This window comes from Scyliorhinus torazame, chromosome 3 (assembly GCF_047496885.1).
Source record: "Scyliorhinus torazame isolate Kashiwa2021f chromosome 3, sScyTor2.1, whole genome shotgun sequence".
Lineage (NCBI taxonomy): Eukaryota > Metazoa > Chordata > Chondrichthyes > Carcharhiniformes > Scyliorhinidae > Scyliorhinus > Scyliorhinus torazame.
The window spans coordinates 20,524,035-20,539,736 of record NC_092709.1 but is presented as its reverse complement, the minus strand read 5'-3'; the positions used below and the strand labels follow the sequence as shown (position 1 = coordinate 20,539,736).

Here is a 15,702-nt window from a genome sequence, read left to right as displayed (position 1 = left end):
CCACCTTCTCAAGGGCAATTAGGGATGGGCAACACATGCTGGGGCTGGCCAGCGATGCCCACATCCCGTAAAAATGAATTTTAAAAATAAGCCGACTACACTGTTCCAATGAAACTCCATTGCAGTTCGAGGAACAGCACCTCTACTTTTAATGAGGCATTTTGTGCAGCCTCCCAGACTCAACACCACGGTCAGCAGCTTCAGATCGGAACCTTTCCTGTTGAGCCTGAATTTCACACCGACTCGCTAGCAGGGTTTTAGGTACAGGGGTGGGGGGTGTGGGAGTGGGGGGGGGGGGTGGGGGGGGGGGGGAAATTGAAGGACCAGGCTTCCCCCCCCCCAAAAAATATCTTGTGGCTGATGGGCCTTCCTCACTCCCATGGCCTCGCCACCAACAGCTTCTTCGCTGTTTCCCCACCCCCCCCCCCCCCCCTCCCGTCCCACCCACCCCCAGGTCTTCCTTACCCTCCCCACCCGAGAGCCTCTTAAACTTGGCTTGTTCTCTGATCCTGTGACATGGGCTCAGGCATCTTCCTGTAGTTCCTTTTCAGTCCACTGCAGCTCTTGTCACTGCAGGGGTAGGAGGACCTCTGGTCAGTCAGATTGGCCGGCAGCTCTCTAAGGGGGTACTTCCTCCTGAGTGAGAGGCGGAAATCCCGCCAGAACCAATTGATGCTCATTTGACCGTGAAATGGCTGCAGTGCTTGGGGTTAACTGGGACGTCTTACTTCCCCACCAACTCTTCGGATGGCTGGATGGGAAACCCTGCCATCCAAAATATTCAAGCCCTGGGTTTTCAAGCGGCAGCTATAGCCATCCCCATTGACAGCTCCTCTAGATGCGTCTTTTGTTTTGTTACTTCTCCCATTTCCATCTCCCTTTGCCTTGAACTATTAGCCCTTTGTCATTTACTCTATCCTGCACCTTTCACCCTATCACAGACCTTACCTTTCGTTCTTTCCTCTCCTCCACCCTTGTCACTGCAGCATGGCAGCACAGTGGTTAGCACTGTGGCTTCACAGCGCCAGGTTCCCAGGTTCGATTCCCCGCTGGGTCACTGTCTGTGGGAGTCTGCATGTTCTCCCCGTGTCTGCGTGGGTTTCCTCCGGGTGCTCCGGTTTCCTTCCACAGTCCAAAGATGTGCAGGTTAGGTGGATTGTCCATGCAAAATTGCCCTTGGTGTCCACAAAGGTTAGGAGGGGTTATTGGGTTACTAGGATGGGGTGGAGGTGAGGGCTTAAGTGGGTCGGTGCAGACTTGGTGGGCCGAATGGCCTCCTATTGCACTGTTCTATGCTCACCCATTCGCAGCCTCTTGCTCAAAAACTGTTAAGTTTGTAACTTTTTCCAGTTCTGAAAATAGACCATTGACCTGAAACATTGGGTTAAATGTCGGCATATTTTAAGGTGGGGCTGGATGGGAGGTGGGGGCCTATAGAACAGAATGGGTGGCCTGCCCACTGCTGACCTGTCTCCCATGCACCGGGTAAGGTGTCACCCACCATTAGGTCTATTAAGGCGCTTAACTGGCCAATTAATGGCCACCTCGGGCCTTATTCCACCTGACGCCCACGCAATAATTAGTCTGGCTGGGGAAGGCGGTGACAAGGTGGGTAGCCCCGTGTCTTTCATTGAATGGGCTGTTGGTGGACAGGAAGGGATGTGGGTTACCTTCTGTCAGGGGCCCCCTGTGTCCATTGGGGGCACCCCATCTCCCCCAGATTGAACCCCCTTCTCGCCTTATCCCTTCACTCCAACCCCCCACTCCCCTCCCCATTTGCTGAGGTCTGCCTGGCAGGCCAAATGAAAAATCCCCGACTTACCTGAAGCTGGGGACCAATTGGTTTTCTTCTCCCTGGGACCCGTTTGCATTTCCAGCAATGGCCACAGCTCACTCCTGGTGCTGCCGAGGTGACAGAGCTGCTGACCAATCAGACGGGCTGCCTGCTCTGGAGGGGAGAGGTTCCTCCCAGATGGGGTTGGAAGTCCTACCCTGAACCAATTAAGGCCCCCGGCGGGGCAGCTGGCTTTCTGGTTGACAAAGTTCCAGCGGACCTTTCGATCGAGATAATCTGTCCTTAAAATCCACCCAATTAATTCTAGTTCTCCGACCTGCTGAGTATTACCAGCATTTTCTGTTTTTATTTCAGGTTTTCAACAACCACATTATGGTATTTTGTTTTTGTGTAATTATTCACATATACAAACATGCCAAAGTACTTGTAAACCCACATACAGATGCATGTGCACGTACCTATACAGACAGATACACTGCAGCATTAATGATGTATCATTGCTCTTGGCAGGGATGGGGAATTAAATATTCTATTCAGGATGCAGGTGAAAAAGCAATGAGTCATTTCCATGCAAATGATAACATTATGGCATGTGTAAAGTGACAACTGAAAGCTCTATCTTGTGCCAGCAATGCTGCCCTAACTATGACCTGACCCAATGGATTAATTGCGGTTGATCTTTAACGGTGAGTGCGAAACGTGTGCCAATCCTGATTTAGTAGCTGCCATTGTTGTTTTTTTTGCCTCAGGTATCTGCGTACCACTTCTTGAAGGTACCAGCCGCCGAACCCCATCTGGGGACATACAAGAACACACTAAGAAGGGAACCCACCATGGATCCAAAGGCACGTACTGGCAGATTGTGGGCAACACCCAATCTAAACCATCACATGAGAAAGGTTAGTGGGGGCATTATTATTTCCCAGTGGAACCTGCCTCGGATCCTAGCAGCCATTGCTAGATGATGAGGAGTGAGAATTGCTCCAGGCAGACCTGGCCCCCATCAACCAGTTGCACTTACTGCAGACAGGGTAAAACCTGGGGCTAAAATCAGGTCTGGATGATATGATACCACTGACGGCAATGCAAGTGCCAGCTGAAACTTTGAGAAGTTCATTGCAGGGAGGAAGGGTCGAAGTTTCTGATAACATTTTTCACGTGCCTATTTATTGCTGCCCACCATGGTGCATGGCGTTCACAACAGGGACTTCTGGAGGGCAGTAGCAATGCCTGAGGGTGAACCAAACCAAAGTTAATTGTGGGTTTCGCAATGCTTTTCAGTCGATCAAAACCCCCTTTTTCACCAAACCCCATAATCTATATTTGGCAGGTCACTCTGTGCAGCACGAATATAGCTGCCACTCTCCCACTGCTCGGTAAAGTTGCAGCTGTCACAAACTGGGCTATTGCTGGCTCCCATGAATGACAATGACTGAAATAGTTATTGGCAGGAGCAAGGAGGCTTGTCTTCATTATGTGCTTGTTAAAACTCCAGTGGACCGTCAGAAGAGGCCACGTGCTCTCCCAATGCAGTCAGATGTTTTCACAAATCAGAAGAATTCAGAAGGGAAGCTTCTGTTTTGCAAACGGTGTTTAAAGAAAAATTCAATTACCTTCCTGGTTGCCATGAAATTGTGCAAACAAAATGCTTTATCAGCCATGGCTGATCTTTTCCTAAAGAGTTTGAAGGAATACTATCATGCAAAATACTGATAGAGAAGCTGAATGGCATAATTCGAGAGTAATGGTAGCAATGATCAGAAATCTTGGGCGGGATTCTCTGACCACCCGGCGGGTCGGAGAATCGCCGGGGGGCAGCGTGAATCCCGCCCCGCCGCCCCAATGCCGGCTGCCAAATTCTCCAGCGCCGGGGTTTGGTCAGCGGCCGCTGGCAGTGCCCCCCCCGGCGATTCTCTGCCCCGCAATGGGCCGAGCGGCCGCCCGTTTTCGGCCGGTCCCGCCGCCGTGAATCAAACCAGGTCCGTACCGGCGGGACCTGGCTCTACGGGCGGCCGGCAGAATCCTCGGTCAATGGAAATGCCAGCTAGTTGAGACCGTGGGCGGGATTCTCCGGTCCTGCAGCCGCGTGTTTCTCGCCGGCGCGCCGTTCGATGGCGGCGGGATTTTCTACTTCCGCCACTTTCCTATTGAAGCCACCCCAAGTTGCCGGGAAACCCAGGGGTGGGGGCGTGCTGCCAGCGGGAGCAGAAAATCCCAAAGGCCAGAGAATTCCAGCCCTTGGCATAACTCACTCAAATAGATTATGGCATTATCTGAAGCCCTTATTTAGATCTTCCAATCACCTTCTTGTATCCATTAAATAATTTACATAACCAGAAGGTGGCCATATTAAGGTCTTGCTGTTGGTTAATTAACTTTATAAATGTAAATTTGGGAGTTAACAGGTTAATCAAGTCTTTGTTAGTTGCTTTGCACTCTCTCAATTTAAAGTGTCATTGCACCCTCTTACGCTGCACGCCCCGGCTGCTGGTATACCTTTTCATTAGGTTCCATCCATCATCCATCAAGATTCTCCTGGAATCTCCGGGAGTTAAAGATTAATCTTGAGGACACTGCGGCAAGCAGCCTGAGAGGAATATCGCTGGGGCGTGAAAATAGTTTGGTTTTCTTGACCACTTTTGTTTGTAAATCTAAAAATATTGGAATTGGGAAGGGAATATGCTAAGTAAGTTTTTTTTCCAAGGTGGCGCCTGACTATGGCGACTCTCTGCGAGCTCACTCCCCCAGACCCTTTTCTTTTATCTCTTATCACCGTTCTGACCTACTAAAACTATTTTCCACTTCCTATATAATTACTTGGCCCCTTGTTCCGCACTGTAACCAATCACTGTTTGTCAATGTTCTCTGTTGATTATTCTTTTTGTCTACTGTGTACGTACTGTGTACGTTCCCTTGGCTGCAGAAAAATACTTTTCACTGTACTTCGGTACATGTGACAATAAATCAAATTAAATCAAATCAAAGCGGGAAAGGAGTCCATGTTACAAAATGTCCAGGAATATATCCAATCAGAGTTGGCAACTCCACTCTTCATAAGTCTGATTGCCTAAGGACTAGGCCCCATTTCCCTCCACTTTCTCCAATAAGATGGGGTGGGGTTTTCCAGATGTTCCTGCTGGCGGGATCTTCCAGTCCCTCTGATGGTGAACTCCCCACTGTGGGTTCTCTGGCAACAAAGGGTGCAAACAACGGGAAACCCCGTTGACAGCAGCGGGACCGGACGATCCCTCTGCCGGCTACTGGTGGACTGGCTGTGCCGCCACGATACATGCCACGGAGGGAGGTACGGAATATTCCGCCCATGGTTTAGATCACTGTGCAGGAAGTTAGGAATATGAACACGAGCAGCGATCATAAGGGTAGCAATGCGCGGGACACGGGGATGGGGGGGGCAGGGGGGGCAGAGTGGGCCTTGGTACAGTGCTCTTTCAGAGGGTCAGTGCAGACTCGATGGGCCGAATGGCCTCCTTCTGCATGGTAGGGATTCTATAATCCTATGGAAAAAGACAAGGAGCAACCCAGAGTAAAACTGCTAAATTCAATTTCACTGTCCCAGGTAAATTGGAATATGAGATTGCCAGGCAAGACTGTGTAAGGGAACAATGGGCTGCCTTTAAAGGAGAGATACTGTAATTCAGGGAGAGTCGAGACACTTTCCCACAAGGGGGCAAAGTAGGACAACCAAAGCCAAAGCTCCCTAGATACCAAAAGAGATTAGAGTGTGACGAAGCAAAAAACGATGGATGCCAGATTGACCTACATCGATCTGAGAGTGTGGCTGAATGTAGAAAGTTCAGAGGGGAAGTTAAAAAGGCAATAAAGGACATAGAGAGAGAGAGAGAGAGAGAGAGGATGATACGAAACTGGCAGCTGGCATCAAAAGGAATTCAAAGTCTTTTATTGGCACAAAAGTTGTTAAAAAATGGTAATGAGAAGTGGGGTGGGGCCAATAAAGGATCCTCGTGTGGAGGCAGCAGGCATAGCTGCGGTATTAAATAACGTGCAGCTGTCTTTGGCAGGGATGAAGATGTGGCCCAAGCCACAGTGAAAGCGGAAGCTATTTGAGACCGGATTGGCTGAGAGGACAGCGTATTGGGCAGGCTAGCTGTACGGATCAAATGCATCCGATGATACCGAGGGAAATAAAGATGGAAGTTGTGGGAGCACTGACTATAATCTTTCAATCTGCTTTCGAGACAGTAATGGTGCTCGAGGACTGGAGAATTACAAATGGTGTGGCATTGTTCAGAAAGGGGTGTAAGACTGAACCAAGCAACTACAGGTCAGTCAGTTTAGCTGGCGGTGGGCAAGCTTTTTGAAACGATAATTCAGAACAAAATTAACCATAATTTGGATAAGGGTGGATTCATTAAGGAAAATCAGCACAGATTGGTTGAAGCCAAAACCCTGTTTATCTAGCTTGAGTGACTTTCTTGATGGGCTAACTGAGAGGGTTGATGGGCATAATGCAATTGATTGGACATGGACATGAACTTTGGACACGGACGTCCAAACGGTGCGTGATAAAGTGCCGCCTAATAGACAATGAACAAAGTTGAAGGGACAGTGCCAGTATGGATGCAGAGTGTGATAAGCAATGGTTATTTGGGATTGGAGGAAGGTTTAGAGTGGCGCTCCCAAGGGTCATGGACCAGGACCACTGCTTACCTTGATGTATATTAATAGCCTAGACTAGGGGGGGGGGCACAATTCCAAACTGCGCAGGTGACACAAAACGTAGCAGTATTGCGAACTTGTGAGGTGGATACTGATAGACTTCAAGCAGACATAGGCTTGTGGAATGGGCGGACGCGCAACAGATCAAATTTAATGAAGAAAAATGCGAAGTGATGCATTTTGGTAGGAAGACCAAGGAGAGGCAGCATATACAATAAAGGATATACTTCTGAAGAGGGAGCAGGAACAGAGGGACCCAGGAGTATATGTGCACAAATCACTGAAGGTGGCAGAGCAGGTTGGGAAAATGGTCAAAATGGCAGATGGGATCCCAGGCTTTACAAATAGAGGCACCGAGTACAAAAGCAAGGACGTTATGATGTACCTTTATAATACTCTGACACAGCCTCAACTGGAGGATTGGGCCAGTTGTTTGCACAACCTTTTAGGAAGGGCGTGAAGACATTTAGAGAGCGTGCAGGAAAGATTTATGAGAATGATTTTTTTTTTAAAAATGTATTTTATTACAAACATGTATCAAAACAGGTTACAGCAAATAAACACTCTGGGAAACATACTTCCCGGCAATCAACTATACAGTCTGTACAGATTTTTTCCCTTTTACACCCTCCCCCCCCCCAACCCCCACACTCCCGCAACGAACAGCTCCTCAAACATGGTCACAAACATCCCCCACCTTTCCTCAAACCCCTCTGCAGAGTCCCTTAACTCATACTTTATCTTCTCCAACCGCAGGAAGTCATACAGGTCACCCAATCAAACTGTTACCCCCAGTGGCGATGCCAAACCCACTCCAGTAAAATTCGCCGCCGTGCAATCAGAGAGGCGAAGGCCATGACATCGGCCTTCCTCCTCTCCATGAGCTCCAGCTTCTCTGAAACCCCAAATATCGCCACCAAAGGGTCCGGGTCCACTCCCTCCTCCACTATCCTGGCTAAGACCGTGAAAACTCCTGCCCAGCGTCTTCCCAATTTTTTGTTGGCCCCCGCCCACATCTCTCCCACTCATCTGCTATCCCCTGAAAGAACCCACTCATTCTACGAGAATGATTCCCAGAGACGAGGGAATTTGGTTACCTGGACAATCTGGGGCTGCTCTCCTCGGGGAACAGAAGGTTGAGAGCAGATTTGATAGAGGTGTTCAACATCATAAGGAATGTGTACAGAGTAGGTGGAGAGAAATTATTTCCATCGGCAGAAGGATCGGGAAGGCGAGGACACTGAATTAAGCTGAATGGTAAAAGGACTAACGACATGTGGAAAAACGCAGCGAGTGATTAGGTTCTGAAATACATCCCCGAGAGCATGGTGCAGGCGGATTCAATCCTAACTTTCAAAAGGAAACTGAAGAGAAGTAATTTTAGGGCTATGGGGAAAGGGCAGGGGAGTGGAACTAGCTGATTTGCTCTGTCGGAGAGCTGGCACATGCCTCATGGGTTGAATGGCATTCTGCTGCGCCGTAATCGTTCTATGATTCTATGAATCTACGTTCTGTCCAACTTGGCACCGCTGGTCTCGTAAATGTAGGTTATCTCTGAGGGAGTTTGCTCATTCTTAAAAGATTTATTTTGACATAAACATGTCAGCGTCTAATTGTCTGTTATAGGGTAGATTTATGTTTTCAGATGGAACCATGACAAAACTGCTTGCACAACTAGGGACTTGTCAGCTTATGGGGATTCGATGTGGAACATAGTAAGGTTCATATAAAAAACAATTGAGAACTTGTCTAGATTATTCAGAACAGGCCAGCCTTTCCTTCAAACACTCATAAAAATGTTACTTGGCAGGTGGCGTTGCCAGATGCTCAGAGGCAGTGAAGATCAATAAATTAGGCATTTGCAAGGAGAAAGCTCAAAGCAAAGCATTTCGCCTTCACTTTCAGCAGTGAAAACCTCTCACCTATTGGGGAATCAATCAGTTAGATTGCCCCTTGCCCCCCCCCCCCCCCCCCCCCCCCCCCCCCCCCCCCCCCCCCCCCCCACCGCCCCCCGCCACCCTGGTGGAAAGCTACACTTCAGGTCATTGAAAGGGGCAACACAGGTGGAGAAGGTAGTCAAGAAGGCATACGGCATGCTTGCCTTCATTGGACGGGGCATTGAGTATAAGAATTGGCAAGTCATGTTGCAGCTGTATAGAACCTTAGTTAGGCCACACTTGGAGTATAGTGTTCAATTCTGGTCGCCACACTACCAGAAGGATGTGGAGGCTTTAGAGAGGGTGCAGAAGAGATTTACCAGAATGTTGCCTGGTATGGAGGGCATAAGCTATGAGGAGCGATTGAATAAACTCGGTTTGTTCTCTCTGGAACGAAGGAGGTTGAGGGGCGACCTGATAGAGGTCTACAAAATTATGAGGGGCATAGACAGAGTGGATAGTCAGAGGCTTTTCCCCAGGGTAGAGGGGTCAATTACTAGGGGGCATAGGTTTAAGGTGAGAGGGGCAAGGTTTAGAGTAGATGTACGAGGCAAGTTTTTTACGCAGAGGGTAGTGGGTGCCTGGAACTCGCTACCGGAGGAGGTAGTGGAAGCAGGGACGATAGGGACATTTAAGGGGCATCTTGACAAATATATGAATAGGATGGGAATAGAAGGATACGGACCCAGGAAGTGTAGAAGATTGTAGTTTAGTCGGGCAGTATGGTCGGCGCGGGCTTGGAGGGCCGAAGGGCCTGTTCCTGTGCTGTACATTTCTTTGTTCTTTGTTTGTTTGTCAGGCAGAAAGTTTCCCAAACCTAACCTCTCAAGTATCTCCTCCACTCTGTTGCCCACAGTAATGGTGGCCATGTCTTCAAACGCCTCGTCCCTAAGCTCTGGAATTCCCTCCCTAAACCTCGTGACCCCTCCCCCGCCTTCCCATTCTTTGACCAATATTTGGGCCACCCCCTCCCCTGCCGACATCTCCCCCTGCAGCTCGGTGTTGATTCATGCGACCCGCAATGCACCTCGAGGGATTTGCGTCCAATGTTTTGAGGCCCTATATAAAGGCAAGTTTGTTGTCCTTCTTGTTGCACAGGTCACGAAGGGGACTCCTGTTTACGCTCCTCAGACTGCGCCGAAGGATTTTGTTGCGCTCGCCACTTTTGGACCAAGATCTGCAAGCCAGTTCTTCGCCAAGGGGAAGTGTGTACAAAGCAGAAGAGGAAGGGTTCACATGGCTTGGAACTTTTCCAGCGGTGTGACTGTTCAAAAGGGTTTGCCTGTAAAATCTGGAAAGAGGCCAAATCGAGGCTGCACATCTGCCAGAAAATCTGAGTGCACTGGCATTCCAGCAGAGACAATGAAACAAGCTGCTTCGTAGGGGCATATTGTGTAAATAATACAGGATTTCTTAAAATGACATTTCTTCCACAAGAGCTCGTTAACGCTGACTGCAAAAGTACACAGAGGACCAGGTCTGGAGACAACGGCATATCCATTCTGAGCATTATGTGATAGGTCAGCACTTCTGAATGAATTGAAGGCAGTTTCTAAATTCAGTGGGAAGTGTTGCGCTGCAGCCTTTGATTCTTCCTTCTCGATTTATAATGTCTTGAAAAAAATGTAATCTTGGGGTGGAAGCATCGCTGGTGTTTACTGCCCGTCCATAGGTGCCCCGTGACATGGTGCCCGCATGCCTTTTGGAACTGCTGCACTCAGTGGGGTGAAGGTGCTTCCACGTGAGGTAGGGGGTGTCAGATTTGTGATCCACATATTAGAATAAAAAATGTCTCTGCAGGAATCTTACCACACAGGGAGAGGCCATTCAAGCCCATCGGATTCAATGCTAGCATTTTGGAGCAATTTCCTCTTGTGACACAGGCAAGGCCGCATACATTGACCATCGCGGGTTGCCTCTGAGAAGATGGTGGTGTATCTTCTTCCTGGGCCACTGTAGTCCCTTTGATTTGAGCCTCGAATTTAATTTTCCTTTCAAACTGCGGAAGGGCAGTCGCTAATTAATTATTTCGCCCCTGAACTTTAACTGCACGACAGAGGAGTCCATCTAGCAGATCCACACAATAACTGTCGATGTTACACGTTTAGCACATCCTGCTTGTAATTCAGTGATTTTCTCACAACAATGGCTATATATACACCAGTCCCTGAAGATGAAACTTAAATTACATTTCAGTTGTGTGTTACAGAACAGATAAACTCAATTCTGTGGAACCTAGGAACAGGATTGGAATCATAGAATCATATAATTTACAGTGCAGTAGGAGGCCATTCGGCCCATCGAGTCTGCACCGGCTCTTTGCAAAGAGCACCATATGCAAGCCCACACCTCCACCCTATCCCCATAACCCAGTAACCCCACCCAACACTAGGGGCAATTTTGGACACTAAGGGCAATTTAGCGTGGCCAATCCACCTAACCTGCACATTTCTGGACAGTGGGAGGAAACCAGAGCACCCGGAGGAAACCCACGCACACACGGGGAGAACGTGCAGACTCCGCACAGACAGTGACCCAAGCCCGAAATCGAGGAGGCCATTCAGCATCTTCGTGCTCTCTCCACCAGTCAATTAGACATTGGTTGATTTGTATCTCAACTTTATTTTCCCACCATTCCCATTCAGTGGCCTGGCACCCGGCAACTGCTCACCAAATGAATTTGGAAACATCTCAACAGTTAGCAGTGCTGCCACTGTTTGAATACATTTAGAAGAGACCACGTGCTAAATTAATTCAATTGGAAAGAAATATTTACATACCATTGGCAGAATGAAAGTCAAAAGGTGCAAATGCCACATCAAATTAATCACTAACTAGGTTGTAGGAGTCACTTGAGGTAACTTTGAACTATGTAATCAGTTTAACTAAATGGGCTAAACATGTCGATCAAATTGCTTTCAACCCATCATACAATTTATATATTTTCATAGAAGAAGGCCATTCAGCCCATCGAGTCTGCACCGACCCTCTGAAAGAGCCCTCTATCTAGGCCCACTGCCTCGCACTATCTCCGTAACCGCGTGCATTGATCATGGCCAATCCACCAAACCTGCACATCTTTGGGCTATGGGAGGAAACCGGAAAACCCGGAGGAAACCCACAGAGACTCTGGGAGAACGTGCAAACTGCAAACAGTCACCCAAGGCCGGAATCGAACCGGGGTCCCTGTGCTGTGAGGTAGCAGTGTGCCACCGTGTCGCCAAATCGTAAAACACTTATAAAAAAGAAAGTAATTGTAGTACCCTCAATAACGACGCGAGAGTGTGGAATGGTAAATGAAGGCTTTAATAAGCAGAGAACTAGCCAGCTACAGAGACGTGTGCTTACTGAGTGCCGCCTACAGGGCGTCACCTTATATACGGCTTCCTGGTGGGCGAAGCTGGAGGCGGAGCCCCCCAGGGTTCCAAACCCGGTCTTAAAGGGGCATCACCTACATGGTGTTAAGGGTACAGTAACCATTCACCATAGTCATTGATAAGCGAGATCCCCGTGAGGAGTGTAAAATGACGGTGCTTTTAATTGACGGTGCAGTAAATCTGTCATTAGTTTATGAAATATACATAAAACAGGCTAAGAACAATTAATGGTGGGGTGGAGGGTAGATAGTGGCAGATTCCGGGAAAGGATCTGATGAAATGGGCAGACCTTTGGGAAAATTAAGTTTAATACAGAGAAGTGTGAAATGATGAGTTCTGGAATGTAGACTGGGAAGAGGCAATATAAACCAAATGATACAATTTAAAAAACCGAAACCTAAAGGTCCAGAGGCAGAAACACCTTGAAGATGTCAGGACACATTGACAAGGCTGTTGAAAACAAAAATGGGATCCTTGGCTTCATAAGTAGAAGCAAAGAGTAAAAAAGCAAGGAAATGATGCTGGATCTATATTAATCGCTGATTATGTCTCGGGGGAATTATATCTAATTCTGGGCATCGCATGTAAAGAAGTATGGCGAAACTTGGAGAGGGTGCAGAAGAGATTGAGTAAAATGGTGCTAGGGATGGATGACTTCAGCCGTGTGATGAGACTAGAGAAACTGCAAGTGTTCTCCATAACGCAGCGAAGGCAAAGGGATGATTTACTAAATATAAGGTAGTTTCGATAGGGAGAAGCTAGTTCCACTGACAGGAGGGTCAACCAGAGGACACAGATTTGAGGAATTGACCATGGAGGAGACGAGGAGGAATCATTTCACACAGCTAGTTGTCACGTCCAAGAAGGCCCTGTCTGAAGGAGTGGTGGAAGCAGATGCAATAATAACTTTCAGAAGGGAATTGGATACAAAATTGGAAGGAAAATGTTGCAGGGACACGAAGAAAGAGCAGGGGAGGTCGGAATAGTTGGATAGTTCTTTCAAAGCTCCAGCACGATGGACCAAAAGTCCTCCTTCTTTGCTGCATATTCCTATAACAACGCCATTACTGACAACACTTATCAAGTTTCCCATTCATACCTCTTGTACACCGTAGTGAAGGGTTCAACTAGCACATGGGGCAGAAGTTCAAAATTCAATAGAAGGGGAGTCAAGTGAAGATTTTTCGTCTAAGACATCCAAATTAATTTCCTCTTGTGACACCATGTTTACCTGGAGGCAGAAGGAGGAGTTATGACCAGGGAGATAAGCATAGTTGATCTATCAAAAGGCCTCATCACCTTTACTGTTCCGATACATTCGAGATGATTTCAGTGCCTTCCAATTCAACCGAGCAGCACCATAATTTCCAATCAATTCATATCGATACCGTGGTGATCTCGACTTAATGGATTTAAACTGGCAAATGGGGTACAAGCAGCATAATGTAAAAAATAACCAAGCTGGTGAAATTGGTTTTGTCCAGTAACGCGAACTGGGGTCCGAGGAAGTTGGGCGTTTACTATGCACAACTCCGAATTTTCTTTTGCATAATTGGACACGGTGTAAAAATCGAGCTGTCAGTTCACTGGAAACCCGGGTTACCTCACTTTGATGAAGGCCAACTTCACACCCCGCCCCCGCAACCAACCAAAGTTAAAAGAGTGACAATTTTCCATCTCAGTACATATCACGACAGATTTCAGGAATTTGTGCCAATCTTCCATTAAAATTATTGGCCGCAGGATCACAAGCTCAGGATCCACCTGTGTAAAGTGTGCACTGCTAGCATGTGCTGGGAATAAAATGTCTCCCCTAACGGTGTTCAAGGTGTGATCAGATAACTGAGTTGGGCTTTGCAGGTGCAGCTACACATGTGCGTCTATTAATGCTTAATCTAGCCAGCGGGCAGGAAGCCGTGCTGAAGCAATAGGTGGAATTGTCACGGTGCCTACAGTTACAGACATTGCGTGAGGAGCTTAGAACCAGATTTACAAAAGAAAGAATAGGCAGGCGTGGATCGTGATGCACAATCAAAAAAGAGTATCATTTAAAAAAAAAATTATTTGCACATCAGTTGTGATAGAAATGCACACCAGATACGTTATCAAAGGAGGGAAGAAATGAATCATACCACAAAATCTTTTAGTGGTGGCTACATCGTTTAATTGTAAATTTGTACAGGAGTTTATGTACAGTATTGTAAGCCAACTTGGGATCTTCTTGAAGAAATAAAATCGAGCCAGTTCCTTTCTTGACAGTGAATGCGTGAGTCAGGCCTACTGGTGGTGGTAATGCATGTTTATAACATGATTTTATTTTTTCCTTTTAAGAGTTCCCTGCAAATACCAAAATATATTGTTAATATGCAGACACCTTGAGGGTTTAAAGCACATTTAAGACACAATGAAGTATGTATTATTGGTGAATGACGCTTATCGCAAAAGCTGTAACATAGGTAAGATTATTTTAGTTTTCCCTCCTCGCCTGCCCCAGCAACACATATAATAGTGAATATGGAAGAATAAATAGTGAAATAATATTGGAGATCGTTATATAGAGAGTAATGTAAGTGTTTACCAGAAAATCATCTCACTAAAGGAGCTCAGATGGTGTGTTACTCGCTGGATCTTTGCTGTTGATTTTTTATCTTCGTCTGTATCCACCGGTGAGATTATTTTCATTGTAATCACTTCACCAGTTCCTTCTTAATAGCTACATCAGCACTGCTGATGCCATAATTGACTAACTTTGCTAACAGAGCAAGTCAGTCTGCAAGTAGATCACTGGGAAATGGCACTGCGCAGATAGACACAGAGCAGCAGATGGCCCAGGTTGGAATGGTGGGTGCCTGTGTTTCCAAGTTGGTTTGGGATGTATATGCACACAAGAGACACCAGCAAGGTCCAAGCCCACAAGGGGACATGGAGCTACTGGTGCTTCACCCAGTGACTGCGTTATTTGGAATAATATATACAAGGTACTACTCCCTCTTGCCTCAATTGTGAAGCAACTTTGGTCCATTACCAGTGAGGAGAATTTAGGAAATAATCCACAACACTTTGTTATCACTAATGTTACCGGTGACAAAGATGTCGAATCACACATGAATAAATAGTCAAATGTTTACACAAGCAAAAAACTTTCAGAGAGAGTAGAACTGGGGAATGAAGTACCAGGTATATGTTACGTACCAGTATCGCTTAGTTCTTTCGTTAGTTTGTTTTATAGTCACAATTAATGCTGGTTTGTTGAGTAAAGTCAAATGAAAATAGATGTTTAAAAAGTCACCATTATAATCATTCAGAGCATCTCTGTTACAGTTTTGCACTTGCTTTCCAAAGCAGTCACTACAGGTTTCAGAGAATTGAGACACATCCCAATATCTTACCCAAGAACCAAATTCCGTCATTAAAGATATTGAAGTACCAAACTGATTTAATCAAACCATCTTACTGCGGAATTCCAACGGACATGTCAGGGTTGCTTTTATGAGCTGTTAATATCATTCAACTGGAATTGATTATATTCAATTATTGTATGTTCAAAATTTTAGGACGAATAAAGATTTTTTTTGTATAGTACTGTTTTTACATGTATTCAGAATGATTTATTTTACATATGGCAATTCATAATTTTTTTAAATAAAGCAAATCATGATTGTTCATCAGCCGTGCTTTGTGCCTGTGACTTTGCTGTTGTGCATTTTTTTTAGTTGCTATGAAAAAGAAGCGTTATACTTTAGCGAATGGGTTCAGCTAGTGAGCACATTACGTTGTGTAGTTACAAAGGAAGACAGGCTAAATGGGATGAATTTTATGTGCTGCCGGTGGTCGCGTATCTCCCGGGTGAGACTAGGAGGCCGAAGTGTGACCATTGCAGTAAAGTGGGACACAT

The 15,702-nt window shown here is 46.6% G+C and overlaps 1 protein-coding gene across 1 annotated transcript in view; it reads left to right on the top strand.

The window, feature by feature from the left end:
- The window catches only part of dkk2 (dickkopf WNT signaling pathway inhibitor 2), a 48,523-nt gene extending 33,053 nt beyond the window's left edge, over positions 1-15,470 (top strand). Inside the window, exons 3-4 of the mRNA XM_072495376.1 lie at positions 2,545-2,694; positions 9,529-15,470. Of these exons, the coding sequence (XP_072351477.1) occupies positions 2,545-2,694; positions 9,529-9,767 (389 nt within the window). The 3' untranslated portion in view covers positions 9,768-15,470. The remainder of the gene's footprint in view (positions 1-2,544; positions 2,695-9,528) is intronic.
- Positions 15,471-15,702: the final 232 nt, after the last annotated feature.